The sequence below is a fragment of the Heloderma suspectum genome, chromosome 1 (assembly GCF_057233095.1).
Source record: "Heloderma suspectum isolate Gila_16-S chromosome 1, 16-S_ref, whole genome shotgun sequence".
In the NCBI taxonomy this organism is placed as follows: domain Eukaryota; kingdom Metazoa; phylum Chordata; class Lepidosauria; order Squamata; family Helodermatidae; genus Heloderma; species Heloderma suspectum.
In genome coordinates this window covers 175979276-175995640 of record NC_139458.1, presented here as the reverse complement: position 1 = coordinate 175995640, position 16365 = coordinate 175979276, and the positions used below count along the sequence as shown (strand labels likewise).

Genomic DNA, 16365 nt, shown 5'->3' with positions numbered 1-16365 from the left:
TTGTATGTTCCACTGAATAACTGTTACATTCTATACAAAGGTTTTTACTGAAGGAATGGCAATGAGAATTTTAGAAATATGCATCAAAATGCCATTGCTGCCGATAATTATTTTGTTTTGCTCAGGCTGAGTTAACATATGCATATCAACCATCTGATGATGGCAAAATCCAGAAATAATTCGCAAGTGGGAAGCAGTCACCTCGGAGCAACCACACAGAATCATAGAATCATAGAATAGTGGGGTTGGAAGGGGCCTACGAGACCATCGAGTCCAACCCGCTGCTCAATGCAGGAATCCAAGTCAGATATCTGTCATATCACCTCACAGCATCTCAAACACAATGGCTTGGGTCCAATGGAACAATTGTAAGGAGTAGTCTCAATTTATGCCAATTGCCTCTTCCCACTGAAGTCTCCGTGTCGAATCCCATGGTCCCAGAGAAGCCTCCCAGTCCTCTGGAGCAGCTTATGGGGGCCACAAAGAGATGGAGCCGCTTTTTGAGCTGCAGCAGAAAGGGGGAGGTTGGAAAGCCCTGTTCCATGCATGATTTGTAGAATCAAGCCAAATGTATCACTGAGGGCAGTTCACAAGTTTAGATGCAACTCCTCAAGTGATCAGATACGAAGTGATGCACATTCATCTGTGGAACCAGCCCTCAGTGTGTGTGTGTGTATGTGTATACACACACACACACACTCACTCACACACACACGTGCAATTAGAACAAGGATAATCAGAACAAAACCTTTTGTCCAAGATATGAGAGATTGTTTCCAACTATTTTCATACCCAGGGTCACTCAAACACATTTGGGGGGGAAACTCTCAACAGAATTTACCTGTAAAAAAATAAAATGCATTTTCCCTAATTCAATTGTTCTTTGACATTACAAGATATAGATGTTGTGGGATCTAAGCATGTGTTGTTGTTGACAAACCAAAGTATATATAAAAAAATATTGGATGTGGCATGGTGATATTTACCATAATTGCCTTAGAATTTATGTATTTCTCAAAGTCAAATTTAAAAGCAAAACTACATGTGTGCAATTCAAACACTGGAATGCAAAAGTTTGCTGAAATTTGAATTTGTATGAACTTTAAACCTCTTTCTCTTAGCAGCAGCCCTCCATCCCATATTATGGCAAGTTGAGGGATATTTCAAAAGCAGGTTCTGATATGGCCTGGGGATCTGCTGCTGAAAGTAAAAAGAAAGCGAAAGCTCTTCTGGGTGTACAGAAGCCCTTGGAATCACCTAGGTTATCTCCTTGGATCCTGGCTAAAGGTTTTGCATAACAGCAACATTTTTGCCTTGGGGCTTCACAGATGGCCCTTGCTTTGCATGCTCAGGGCTTAATTGGTCATCTTATTGGGAATATAATTTACCCATGACAGATAACTTCATTTATTTACCTTCCCCTTTTGCATGTAGTACAACTTCCATAATTAAGCCAGCTGGGTTTTATATTAAACATTTTTTCTTGTCCTACAGGCACCTCTGGCATGATACACCTTGATCCCTGATGTCTTATGTGTGCAGCACACTGTAAACAGAATTATTACAGACTATATTTTTATGAGCTACTCTTATTACTCGAATTAATAATCCTATTATTGGGATTGTGGCTCTTGTATCAGTGCAGGGTGTTGCTCTTGGATTATATGTTTTCCAGGTGATTTTAAAAAACATTATCAGTTTATAATTATATGAATTTGACAAAACAGTTGAGCATGGAAGGTTCCTGCTATCAGGAAAAACTAAAAGCCCTGTGCTATAAATCTCCCTTGGCTAACATTACAAAAAACAAGAGGCTTGTGCTTTTACAACTCAATTGCTCCTAAATAGGAATTGGTGACATCAGCCTCTATAAACCATGCCACCTCCACCCCCAACTCCACTGCCACCCCTATCTTTATGATCTGATTTTTATAGAAATTCAGGAGAGCCCACCAGATCATGGCAGTATGGGTTGGGACTCCCCATAACCCTTTGTTGTGGCTTCTGAGTGCCCACCAAGGCAGTTTTCCCTTGGGCAAACCCAAATATCTGCCACTGAATTCTGGAATAGGTGGAATTAAACAGCAAACCTAACTCTGGAAAACGAGGTTTGCTGTGCCATTTTCCCCCTTGCCAGGAATCTCTGACTCACTTGGCAATTTATTACAAGAGAATTCATGTGCAAAGTTGTTACCCCTTTCCTTTCCTGATCCGTTAGCATCATTTTAGTTGCGACATTGGCATGTACAAGCAAGCACAGGTGGCATATACTGGTGTATCAGCATCAGTGGCTGTTCTGAGTATGAGTGGAACAGAACTGGGGCCCTTACTCCTGATCTAACCTATTTTGCTAGCAGATTATGTGAGCACAGGATTGGGCTACAAAGGTGCTTTCTCCCCTTTTTTGTGCACCAGCTGGTAGAGGTCCATGGTCATTATAGAAAGGGCACTAAAGCCATGATCTTTCTGGTGATGCAGTATTGACACATAGTCACCATTTGCCTTCATTTGCCTTCAGTTCAGATATGTGAGAAGGACCTAGGCACACTGCCAATTATTGCCAAAGGAGGCTGTTTGTAATGAGACAAAGTGTCCTAAACTAACAAAGCTGTAAACCCTAACAAAGAAAGAAAACCATCATGAAAGAAACCCCAAGGTAGATTCAGATGGCTGGGAGCCTTGCAATAGCCACTGAAATCCTTATCCTGAGGCACTGGATTTCAAAGAAGCTATGAATGGCATTAGTGCTAGGCACAATCATAACAACTATGTCTTCATGGAACAAATATTTCCCAATAGATTCCAGATGCTACACAGTAAATGTTTAAGCAGCTATTGGAAAGCTCCCCCTTGACTGAACCCAACTTTATTCTAGCGTGTATAAGGAAGGGTCTAAAGAACTAGATATGGAAAAATCAATCTACTTCTGTATAGGAAGTAAGTTTCTCATATGCATACCAGAGTGAAGCAGTCAGCATAATAAATCAAGAAAATATTTCTCTTTTGAACTTTACTCCATACTTATTTTAATGAATATGAAACAAGAATCTATCACAATTACTTTCTTTGGATTTTATGCCTTGTATCTAAAATGGAAACTCTCCTTGGCGTATCATTTTGCCCACTTCTAAACATTACTGTGTTTTTTGATAAAGCAAAAATACAGGGTCCCTGTAACAATAAACCAAAACATAAAAGGTGTGTGTGTGTGTGGGGGGGGTAATGTTAAAGCAAAGAATAAAGTAAGGAGCTTAAGGCTAAATGTTTTGGTATTCAGAATTCTTAATATGTATAGCCTTATTTTAACAAAGAAAACATGCACTATAACTGTCTGAAGAAAACATCACAATTTTACATCAGAAAAAAGGGGCATAATTCAGCCAGCGCAAAACACTTAAAAATTCAACTGATTGGAATGGAAAATATTTAAGCACTTGCTTACATTTTAACAAAAGGTCTGATCCAATTGTTCATTTGTGTGCACCTAGTCCTCCTGCACAGTTCTTCACTCACAGGAGAGCTGCTGTTGGGTAGCAGGGGGGAGTAGGCAGCGGAAAACTCCCCTTCTTGCATAAGGGGATGAAGAGAGTGCAGTAGGCAAAAGGCTCATATCTAAGATGTTTAACTTTGGCTGAATAGTGCCGATTATAAATTAACTTATAACCTGCCCTGTTAGTAAGGGCACTTTTAACTTATACCTGCCCCTTTAAGTTTTATCTACTACTTAACGCTTAAGAAATATAGAAGAATAACACCCCATTTACATTTTTTCCAGAATATACAGTATAAATATAGTAAGACCCATGCCATAAAACTATATGCAAAATTTGCACACTATTATTGCATGCTTGTGGTGATACTACATGCCGATTAATATTAGCTTATTAGCTTTCATATGGCCTTAAGCTGAACTCCAGATCTTTTATTGTAGAATTCAACAGAGTCCTCCATCTTGGGGAAGAACATTGCCACAGAGTGCATGTAGTTGTCAGGAAAACTGGTCATCAAATAGTATTTTCAATATGTTTGCTTTCCTGCCCAAAATGGATTGAATGGTAATTCAAACTTGAAATAACGCCTAAAAGGTGTGTTCATGTTATGTGAATCGATCAGAATTCATTTTCCTCAGTTTGGGGGGGAGGTTTCCCTCCATTCTACCTCCTCCTCCTCCTGATAATCTTTGAAGTTTTGGTGGCAAATCTGCCATAGATTGGCTCATAGGATCTGACAACATCTTTGTGGTTTTAGATACCAGTTTCTCTTCTGAGTTGCCAGGGACAGAACTTATTCGCTGAAGTTTCATAGGTAGGTCCCCCATGCTGTAGGCCTTTTCCGAAGTGGTAGAACTCATTCTTAATAGTTTTTTAGGAAAGTCTTCCCTTCCAGTCATTTTCTGCAGTTTTGATGGTATTTTTGTACCAATGTCATCTAAGCCATCTAGACATTCTACAGAATTATTCCTTTCTTTACTGTTACTTACAGCTGGTGCTATTAAAGGGGAGGACATAAGAAGCATTTCTTCCTGTTCTTTCACACTGTAAGGTGGAGTAGGGACTTCAAATGTTGCATGGAACTGGGAATAATCTACTTTGAAGAATCCTTCTTCTAAGGAAATAACAGGGAAGAAACGATGACCCCAGAGAACTTCATCTTCTGTGTAGGATGTTCGGGCTTGACAAGTCATCCCTATGTCAAAAAGCAAACAAAAGCTTGATAAATGTCTTGGAAATAGAATTGTCTCAGTCACATTTAAGACATTTGGTTTTAATTTCTTACCCATGATCCTAAGCAAACATGGTTTTAAGTTTCATTTATGTCGAAGGAATCTGATAATGATTCCCATTTCACAAATAACACTTGAAGGCAGTTCCATATAGGAGGTGTGCCATATATATGTTACGACAGCCATTAGGATCGATGGCATGATGTTGACACCCCCTTTTTTTTCTCTGGAAGAAATGTATAAATAATCATCATAATAAAATGAATATAGATAATATTCATTTGTAGTCTGTTCATATAGTAATGGTCTGAAATCAGAATTACTGTTGCATATAATAAAATTATCAAAAATTAAAAGCCACATGCTTTTTGTAGTTGTGGCAGAGGGAGTTGGTGGGTGGGGGGAGCTATGTTTTGGCTAGAATTTACTGTCAGATTTCATGACTAACTGATTTAGAAAAACATATGGAAATATTTTGTGAACAGCATGTTACATTTGCATTCGCATTTTGAGCTTGAGTTACATTCTTATAAGGTCCTTCTTTTTAGGTCCTCTCTTTGTCATTATGACTAGTACATAGTGATGACATCAAGGAATACATCAGATTAGATTTTAATATATATGTCACCTTTATACAAAATAAATTGTTTCCAAAGTGGCTCACAATTACAAGGTAAACATACAACTATAATCAATATTTCAATAGCAATTTCAACTTCTCATTTCAGAACTTATTATTTATTAAATTTATGTGTTGCTTCCCACCACATAAAACAGTCTTGAAGTGACTTACACACACAAGTATGGAAATTACTTGTAGATTATTATTAACAGAAGAAACCCCAAAACAATATAATCCATAATCAGCACAATAATGCAAATAAAAATAAACACCATACAATCACAATATGAAAAGCAAGACAATACAAAAAATGTTCAGCCACAATACACTGAATCTCTCCCCCCCCCCCCCCGAATAAACACTGCAAAAGGAGCCCAACAGCTGGGCTATAATTGATGTCCAAATGCCTGGGAAAATAAGTACATCATCACCTGTAATTTCTCAATGATAGACAAAGCTATGAATCTTGGAAGCTGCAGAGTGAGGCTTCAACTGTGGTAGTATGTTTGAAGAAGGCTGAATGGCAGTTCACGATATAGTTAATGGCAGTTAATGGTAGGTGGACCAATCCTAGGTGAGGCTGGAGGGGAGCACAGCAGCTGATGTATTGCTGTATCCTAAGCCCTGCTGGCTCAGGGCAGATTTTGTGTGTGCACGTGTGCATGTGTACAGGCTTTGCTGTGCTTTTTGACCCAGCAGATCTTTTCCCTTTAAATTCCCCTGCACCATCCCCATAGAAAGCAACAAACGGGGGACATCAGCTATGCCAGCCCTGGCAGAGCTCTCTGCAGTTATAGCAGGGGTCTCCATGGTGGCAGACTCTATGCCTGCCAGCAAAGCTCCACCATATCCTAACTCCCTCCAGCAGACATTAGGATTGCGGTGACAGTGAGTTAATGGCAGAGGCAAGATTCAAACTGGGAACTACACCAGCTCTTAAAATTAAGCAAATTTATATGTATTTGCTTATTTTGCATAATTTTACTCTGATTCTTCCAGTTATGGCAGTCATCACTGCTTTTTTTTTTTTAATTAAGAAAGCCAACACAGCGTATAATTAACTATGGAATTCACTACCACAAGGTGTAGTGATTGCCACCAATTTGGATGGCTTTAAAATGGGGTTAGACAAATTCCTGGAGGAAAGGGCTATCACTGGCTACTAGTCCTGACAGCTATATGCTGCTTCCAGTATCAGAGGCAATATGCCTATGTACACCAGTTGCTGGGTGCTGTTGCACTCGTTTCCTGCTTGTGGGTTCCCAGTGAACAGCTGGTTGGCCACTGTGTGAACAGAATTCTGGACTAGATGGACCTTTGGTCTGATCCAGCATGGCTCTTATGCTCTTATGTACTTAAGTCATATGTTAATTTTCTTTTAACATAACCTGCCTTGAAGGCCTGCTATTATGCAGAAAGGCAGGATATAAATGTTTTAAATAAATATTCCCTGGCTGCTGTTGTTGCATAGTGACTAAAGAGGTTGACCTTGGATCACACTCTACACTTGTCAAGCAATACTCTCTAGTAAGGGCAGGAGCCCTTCACCCTTTGGTTGCCATGGCATACCACATCATAGGTAAGGTGCTTTTCCTCTGCACCACTGTCATAATTTCAACTAAGCAATATTCAGTGTTATATTAATGCTATTCCCCTTTTAATGATGAAACCATAGACCAGTAGGATGTAGTGAATAGTTTTGAGTTTGAACTGGAGAGTGCTGGTTCAAATCCCCACATGGCCTTAAGTTTGTTACTGTTTGTCAGTCTAAGCTACCACACTGTGATATTACAGTATAAAAAAGGGCTAAACCCCATGTGAGCCACCTAAAGCTTCCTAGAAGTGCAGGATACAAATAGCCTATCAGTAAACAGCAGCCTTTCATGATGTTTCTATTCTAAGATATATCTAAAATCACCTCTGAGACTAGTGCACGCGAAGTCTGTGTCATGTTACTACTGCTGAGGACAAAACACACTATAATCAACTGTTTAACTTGTGATTTTGTGGTGAAAACCCTGTATGCTTGTCTTTCTTTTCTTCTTCTTACTTTCCAACATGCAGCCATGCTCATTACAGTTGTTGAGGCAAAACATACAGTGCTAAAACAATGCAGTGCAGAAAGGAGTGGGTTATATATTACAAGTGATATGTCTGCACACCCCTTTATTCTGACTCAAAATAAGCATCTCCACCTGTGCCACTTTACTTGTTTTTTTCAATCTTGTTTATTATCCTACTCTGTGTTCCCTTTTTATCTAGCACATGGTTGCTATTCGACAGACATCAACATGAGATATCTGTCTTAACTTTTTAACATATCTTATATTTGCCAAAGAAGAGGTCAACTGTTGCAGGTCAACTGTTCCCCCACCCATTAGTAAACAGAATTCTAAGATAAATATCTAGGCTCTTCATCAGGAAATCACAAATTCTATCCCTATATTATATTATATTATAATGTGGACCACTGAAGGAAAGGAAGGGGTGTGGTGACATGTTGAACTATGCAGGACTAAATCGCTTACACCAGACACATAAACCCTTGTTTGTTCTGCTGAGGTACTAGCACCGGTGATGGTAGCTGGAGGGCTAATAGCAGCTTTGTGGGAGAATTTAGATGAGGAAAATGGAGGGAAAGGATTAAGTTGCTTTTTACTAAAAATTGAAATGTCAGGAAATCCAATAATGGAAGTTCTATGTCTTCTGTGTATTGGTTCTTAGAAACATGCATTCATTGCAAAATTCTGTATACTGCACTCAAATAGGAAATTGCCAGATACATAGAATACACAACCCTTGCTCCTTTAACTGAAATAATTTTGTATAAAAAAGTTGGTGCTTACAGGAAGAAAGACAAAAGAAAAAATAACTAAGGAACTCCTTGGGAAGGCCACCTAACTTAACCTATTGGTTAGAGAGAAAATATTTATTATACATGCATTCCATTATATGCCAGAGAATGTTTTGTAATTATTTTTCAGATGGATAGAAATTATTTCAACAATCCGCTTTTTCGGCCACTCTTACATTTTGTTTCTGAAGTTGGCATATAAGAAGAACTCTATTGCACAACAGGTCAGGTTGAAATTAATTTTAGACACAGAGTAATTACTGTGAGTAGTATGGCTAATCTGGGTTCTTTATTCCACTGCTGTTCATTAGTTATAGCTACACTGAAAAGAGGCTATGCCAACAACAGGACCATCAACTTCAATCCCTCTAGGTCTAGATTCAGCTAGGAATCTCATTACTTAAGGTTTTGTTATAAAATGAATGAGTGGAAAATGAGTACAGCAGTGTCAGATATTAGATACAAGATGCAAGAAAATGGTGAGATAAAGCAGGAGTGGGTTTAAAGTGAGAAAGCAATTTCATTTATTGTGTTCTCAAAAGCAGAAAAAAAATCACATACTGCCTGACTCTAAAGGGTAACAATTTCCCAAGCCGTCCAAGTAAGTTGTGAACCTGCTTATTTATTTTGATAATGGATTCACGTGTGTGTGTGTTGTGTGTGTGTGTGGGGGGAGGCATTTGGCACGATCATCTCCAGCAGCTCTGGTGCATAATGATATGTAAAACTAGAAGCCTGGACCCAAGGAACTGGCTAGTTAATTTAATTAGCATATGAAATTAAAGCTGTGATCTCCCTTCCCCAGCAAATTTGGCCTTGTTGTCTCCCCTTCAGAAATCTGATCACAATGCTGCAGAAATTTTGGAAGCCAAAACAGACAAAAATCCCCCTTGATTGGGTCTAAACTGTATGGCTAGCAACTGTATTCCTCTTAGTCCATGGCCCCAACCCTTGCCTGTCTAGTTCCTTGACAATACTACTTGCCTCAGTTCCCTGTCTTCTCTGCGAAGATTCTGACTGGGTTCAGATTATTTCCTGGAATGTTTCACACTGAATAGTTAAGCTGAACAATTCCACTCACAAGCATTCCAGAGGCTTCACACCAGAAACATAATGGTTAAATCTAATAGTGTGCTGGTGGAAGCCTGCTAGGTCAAAAAGGACTTTCTCCCTTTCTTCTCTCCCCTGCAGCCCTCTTCATTGCCCAAAAATCTGCTCTGAAGTGTTTCCCAGCCCTCTAGAGCAATTTTGATGGAGCACAGAGGGATCCATGTGGGAGGGGAAATTGTCCCCTCCTGGTTCCACTGACAGAAATGGTTCCATCAGTGACATGACACATATCAGTGACATAACCATTCAGGAAGTACAGCCAGTGGTATACACACACACCCATCGCTGGTGGCTCATAAGTAATGGAAAGAATGCCTGACAAGCAGCTGCATGGCCAGGTGTGGCCTGTTTCCTGGGTACCTCATAAGGAATCAAGCAGAGAAAAGGCCTGGAGGTGGTTCTGAGTGTTACATTTGCATTTGGTAGCTGTTCACTGGAACCCCCAATGTGAGGTCCAAAGAGGTGTCCATGCAAGTGAAGGAGGCCATCATTAGGCTGAGGAAACAAAATAAACCCATCAGAGAGATAGCAAAAACAGTGGGAGTGGCCAATACAACAGTCTGGAACATCCTGAAAAGGAAGGAATTAACTGGAAAGCTCAGCAACAGCAAAAGGCCTGGAAGACCACGGAAGACAACTAAAGGGGATGACTGCAGAATTCTGCTCACAGTGAAGAGGAACCCTTTCACAACATCTAGCCAGGTCAAGAACGCTCTTGTGGAGGTAGGCATATCATTGTCAACACCTGCAGTCAAGAGATGGCTTTATGAATGTAAATACAGAGGCTTCACAACAAGGTGCAAACCACTGGTAATGCTCAAGAACAGAAAGGCCAGATTAGCCTTTGCCAGCAAACACCTAAAAAAGCCTGTCCAGTTCTGGAATAAGATTCTTTGGACTGATGAAACCAAGATTAACTTGTACCAGAATGATGGGAATAGAAAAATATGGAGAAGGAAAGGAACAGCTTATGATCCAAAACATACCACATCATCTGTCAAACATGGTGGAGGCAGTGTTATGGCATGGGCATATATGGCTGCCAATGGAACCAGGTCACTGGTGTTTATTGATGACCTGCTGACTGCTGATAAAAGCAGCAGGATGAATTCTGCAGTGTATAGGGCTATATTTTCTGCTCAGATTCAGCCGAATGCTGCCAAACTGATAGGACGCTGCTTCATATTGCAGATGGATAATGACCCAAAACATACAGCAAAAGCTACCCAAGAGTTTCTGAAGGCAAAAAAGTGGGATGTTCTTCGATGGCCAAGTCAGTCACCTGATCTCAACCCAATAGAGCATGCTTTTCACTGACTGAAGACAAGACTAACGGCAGAAAGACCCACAAACAAGCAGCAGCTGAAGGCAGCTGCAGTAAAAGCAAAACATCTTGAGGGAGGAAACTCAGCCTTTGGTCATGTCCATGGGCTCCAGACTTCTGGCAGTCATTGACTACAAAGGATTTTCATCCAGGTATTAAAGGCGATCCTTAAGTTTGAAATGATGTTGGTTTGTTCCATTACTTATGATGGGTGTGTGTGTATGCCACTGGCTGTACTTCCTGAGTGGTTAGTGCCCCACTTTTGTCAAACCCCTTGAATTACAGCAGAAAGTCCTGACTTCGCTCCCATCTGGGTGTGTTTCCTTTCAACTTCAATGTGGTGGTGTACAGAGGCCAACTGCCAAAACAGTTATCCTTGTTCCAATATTTCTGGCCCTGACCGTATGTATATATGTATGTAAACACCCCCCCCCCTTTAGAATAAATTTTGAAGGAGAAAACATAATGTTCTTCAGAATATCTCAAAGAAAGAACTATATTAGAATCACAGATAGTTTTCAGGGAGAAGTCTGAGCCTCAGCAGGCAGCTGGAAGTGGCATGAAGTATTAAATGATTTCCTCACCAATAAGAAGAGTTGACAAGAAAAATCTGTAATGCTAGAATTAGAGAGCTATTGAAATACCCATCCATTAAACAAATAATTTGATGCATTCTACTTTGTTACACCTGATGGAAAAAATGACATTAATGTCACACTGCTTTGGGCAACAATTAAATGTTTATATTTAAAATGGAGGGTACTGTCACAGCTAAGGGATGTACTGCTTTTTACAGTCTAAGCATTCATTAATGCATTTCCTCACTATTCTTCGAGCTTCAGTTAAACTCAGTGAGGTAGTATGAAAGAGGTATGCCACTGCAATTGTATGCAGGCTAAGTGGAATTGCATTTCTTGGTGGGGGGGTTTCTCCCCCAAGAGTGTCCTTGGAGCAGTATTTGTCTTTTTTTGCAAGAAGGCAAATGATGGGTCTTCACAAGGGCTTCTCTTCCACCACAAAATTATTACATAACATAATTTTTGTTCTTAGTACTGCCATGCAGTGACAGACATGATGCGACAGCAGGGCTCAAGTTGTCTGGGAAACAGAATGAATGCTATTATTTTTATATGCGCATCAGAATTGTTTAATATTTTTTCCAGCTAAATGGCATCTGCAGTTCACTCTTATTCCCATAACAGTGCAGTAGCCCAACACTGCATTCACAGAAGGGAGTTGCATAATTCCCTCTTTGCTGCTAGAAACAGCTTCCATCACTGCAGATAAGGCATCTAGTGTTGCAATCATACAAACTGCAACAGGTCACAGAATATAGTGATAGGTTGCCTTCTACACCCTGTTGCCTGGTATTGGCACTAAGAACCCACTCCAATTCCTGGGCAGGCTCAGTTAACACCAGCAATGTGGTTACTAGTGTTCGTTAATCCTCAGCCACCTTTACTACACTAGAAGTCTTACCTAAAGGCAGGGGTTGAGAGAGCCCATGCCCATTTATGGCCCTTGGTGAATATTCAGTTTCAATAGCAAGTAGTTTTGTTGGAGGGCTCTTTTGAGAAAGAAGGTGGGTAAAGTTTTCCACCCACATCCCAAACTGGCTTGGCAGCAGGTTCTGTTTTGATAATTATCCCTCTTACACACCACACTGTCACTTCTGGTGAAAATGGGAGGGGGCAGTTAGTACCCCAGCAGGGCCAGAGTTGGCCTGGAGGCTAACAGTTGCAGCCTTCTAGTGCATACATTTAAATAAATGTGAACAATCTATAGTAGGGATGGGGAACCTGTGGCCCTCCAGATGTTATTGAACTACAATTCCCATCAGCCCCAGCCAGCATGACCGATGGGCAGGGACAATGGGAGTTGCTGTCCAACAATATCTGTGGGGCGACAAGTTTCCCAACACTACAATAGATCCCTGGCAATCCCAAGATTATACAGTCCAAATCTTTACTGTGAATCCGGGTCCCTCATCTCCTAAACTTCTCTAACATATTTATTTCTTTGTGTAATGCAATCTTAGTCATAGAACTGGAAAAGCCCTGCTGAAGGGCTCCCTCATGAAGGCTCCTCCTCCCTCAACTGTTACCACCACCGGCCATTCCAGAAGCCTATGTTGAGGGAGATGACAGGGGAAGCAGGCCCATTCGACCAGCCCCACTAAAAGAACTATTTTTTCCATCTTCTCTCCCCATTCCTTCTTCCTGGTGTGCCTTGCCATTTTAGATTGTACATCTGCAGGCTGGGCTGTCTTGTTTAATCGATTATATGTAAGCTGCTCTGAGAGCCTTTTTGACTGAGGAGTGGCATACAAATACTTCAAATAAATAAATAAAATCTCTCCAAACTGGGAGATTGGTCATTAAAATGGCAAATGCAATTCAATGAAAGCAACTTTCTCTCTCTGCCTGTACAACAGTCACTGCTGAGATTTCCTCTCCTCTTGCAGCCTGCCATGTGGGCCCCCCAAATCTGGTCTGGAGAGTTGGGGGATTGGGGGCACATAGGGTGCAGGGGGAAAGAAAGTCTGCTGGACCTCTCAGTGGCTTTCGATACCATGGTATCCTTCTGGGCCGCCTCGCTGGGATGGGACTTGGAGGCACTGTTTTACAGTGGCTCCATTCCTTCTTGGAGGGGTGGACCCAGAAGGTGGTGCTGGGGGACTCCTGTTCGACTCCCTGGTCATTGGCTTGTGGGGTCCCTCACGGTTCTGTTTTGTCCCCCATGCTATTTAACATATACATGAAACCACTAGGGGAGGTTGTCCAGAGTTTTGGGGTTCGGTGTCACCAGTACGCTGATGACACCCAACTCTACTTTTCCTTTCCATCTAATTCCAAGGAAGCTGTTGGGGTGCTGAACCGGTGTCTGTCCGCAGTAATGGACTGGATGAGGGCAAACAAATTGAAGCTTAATCCAGACAAGACAGAGGTGCTTCTGGTCAGTCGAAAGGTAGATCAGAGAATAGGGATACAGCTTGTGCTGGATGGGGTTACACTCCCCCTGAAGACACAGGTTCGCAGCTTGGGTGTACTTCTGGATTCAGCCCTGAGCCTGGATGCCCAGGTTTCAGTGGTGGCCAGGAGTGCATTTGCACAGTTAAAGCTAGTGTGCCAGCTGCACCCGTTCCTTGAGATGTCTGACTTGGCCACAGTGACACATGCCTTAGTCACATCCCGTTTGGATTACTGTAACGCACTCTATGAGGGGCTGCCTCAGAAGAGTGTTCGGAAACTTCAGCTGGTTCAAAGAACTGTGGCCAGACTGCTGACTGGGGCTGGTTACAGGGAGCATACAACTCCCCTGTTAAAACAGCTTCACTGGCTCCCAGTCTGTTTCCGGGCACAATTCAAAGTGCTGGTTATGTCCTATAAAGCCCTATACAGCTCGGGTCCAGGTTATCTGAAAGATAATGTTGTAAGGTCGCCTTGAGTCCCAGTATTGGGAAAAAGGCGGGATCTAAATAAATATAATGATGATGATGATGATGCAAGCAGATGTTTGCATATGTGAAATTGGGTGTCACCCTTATTTCTCATACAGCATATAAGCAATAGGCAGCAAAGGTTATAGACATGGAGAATCACATATCTGGGAGTATTCCAGAATGTGATGGCAAAACAGATGCCCACGTGGTATGCCAAGAGGTTTTTCTGTAAGGCTTTCACTTCATAAAAAAAAAACTTGGCCAAATACATTTTTCAGAAATGTTCGTATGAGTAAAACAAATAGGCTTGGATCCCAACTTCCCTTCTGTGAAAGAAGTAAGGCTTATGTTCATAGAACAAGGTTTTCCCACCTCCTCCTGCCACTGTAACCCCCTGCACCTCCTAAAAATGTGCTCTAGTGCTGTGGGACCCTTATGAATGGTGTGGGATATGATGTGGGAGGCTGTAGATGAAGGAAGAAATTGCACCCTCCCTTATGTGAACAAAAAAGCAGCTTAGGATCCAAGCCAATTGTTCGGAAACAGGCATACTTCCTTCACTTTTAATAAATGCACGGTTGTAATTTAGTTCGGGAGTGCTCTTCTATCCAGCATTGTCACCAGAGACACTGGTTGCCTCGGTTGCACAGAGCACTTTTATCAGCTTTGGCTGATATACCAACTATGACTGTATCTGGACAGACATAGTCTTACTACAGTTATCCTTCTAATCGCCCATCTAGCAGAAATGCAGCACGACTGGAGAGTGGAGGCGAATATGGCCTCTGCACTCCAGCTGTCCTGCATTGGATACTCGACAGCCTCTGAATTCAGAAGCTGCTGATTATCTTCAATAGGATTGCACTGTAAATGGCTTGAGGCCAGGCTACCTGAAGGACTGTCTCTTCCCATATATACCTGCCTGGACCCTAAGATCAACCTTAGAGGCCAAATCAGGCGCAACAGGTGGCTACTAAGGAGAGGGCCTTTTCCACTGTGGCACCCAGTTGTGGAATGCCCTCCCCAGAGAGGCTCACCTAGTGCCTACATTGTGGTCTTTTTAGTGCCAGGTGAAGATCTTTTATTTCTCCAGGATTTTTTGTCCTTCTGTTTGTATTTAGATGTATTGTTATGTTTTTAGATCTTTACACTGCTGCTGGGTTTTACTCTGGTTTTTACTTTGATTTTATTCTGTGATTTGTGCAGGTTTTCTATTTTATCATGTTGTACTTTGGGGTTTTAACTTCTGTGAATTGCTCAGAGAGCTTTGGATATTGGGTGGTATAGAAATTTAGTAAATAAATAAGACTGTCCTCCATTTAAAAAAAAAAAAGGACTCATGGCTACCCAATCAGTATTCTGCAACTCAATAATAACATTTGAGTGCTTTGTTGAGGCACATTTTAAGATATTGCTAAGCTAAATCTATAAATACATATAGATCAGAACTCAATGCAGCCACACAAATAAAGGCCATGCCCATCACTATTTGGTTGGCATGCTTAATGGCAATTTAGGTGATGCTTAGGTTTTGTTTTGTTTATCCTGCTATATCTCGTGATGTTTAAGGAAGAGAGAAAGATTAAGGGCTCCTTCACAGGGAGCTTTTATCTTGCTATTGAGATTGCCCAGTCACTGAAGTTTGCAGGTCCTTTAGATGACATCGTGAACCTCCAGGGCACATCCAGAGGTATTTCCTGGGTATTTCATCTCAAATAGATCCAGAACTAATGAACTATCTTTTAAACTTGGAATATTATGCAATTAAAACAGCCACTAGATGGCACTGTTGCATTCAGTTCTATGGAACCTTGAAAATTAAAAGCTTCCCCTGTCAGCAATCACTGGTCGCTGTCTGGGAGCCTGCTGTAAACATGGAAAGGCTCCAGGACAGGAGGACTACGGGGGGTTTCTTTAGTGTAAAGGCAGCCTAAGAAGAAATCTGCCATCAATTTTGTACTTCTTTACATATCAAGCAATGGAGGACAATCTAATGAAAATGTTATTAGAAAACCAGCATTATGTATACTGAAATGGATTTTTTTGTTACTGCAGTATGCACTATGCGTGTGCATGCACAAAATGACTATATACTTCTGTGGTTTTGCTGATCTTCTGAGTAATAGAAACAAATAATTAGCATACTACATGAGTTGTGTTAGGTGTGAAACAGCCATGTCACATTATTCACAGTACTTTACAACCTTTTAAGTTGTATTCTTCTATCCCACACATCAACGATGCTGTGAGTTTGTGTGACCTGATTCTATCATCTGCCCAATGCATTCAG

The 16365-nt window shown here is 41.2% G+C and overlaps 1 protein-coding gene across 1 annotated transcript in view; it reads right to left on the bottom strand.

The window, feature by feature from the left end:
• Window positions 1–3011: 3011 nt before the first annotated feature.
• KCNJ3 (potassium inwardly rectifying channel subfamily J member 3) overlaps window positions 3012–16365 on the bottom strand; it is a 193884-nt gene continuing 180530 nt past the window's right edge. Inside the window, exon 3 of the mRNA XM_084811011.1 lies at window positions 3012–4686. Coding sequence (XP_084667137.1) covers window positions 4097–4686 — 590 coding nt within the window. The 3' untranslated portion in view covers window positions 3012–4096. The remainder of the gene's footprint in view (window positions 4687–16365) is intronic.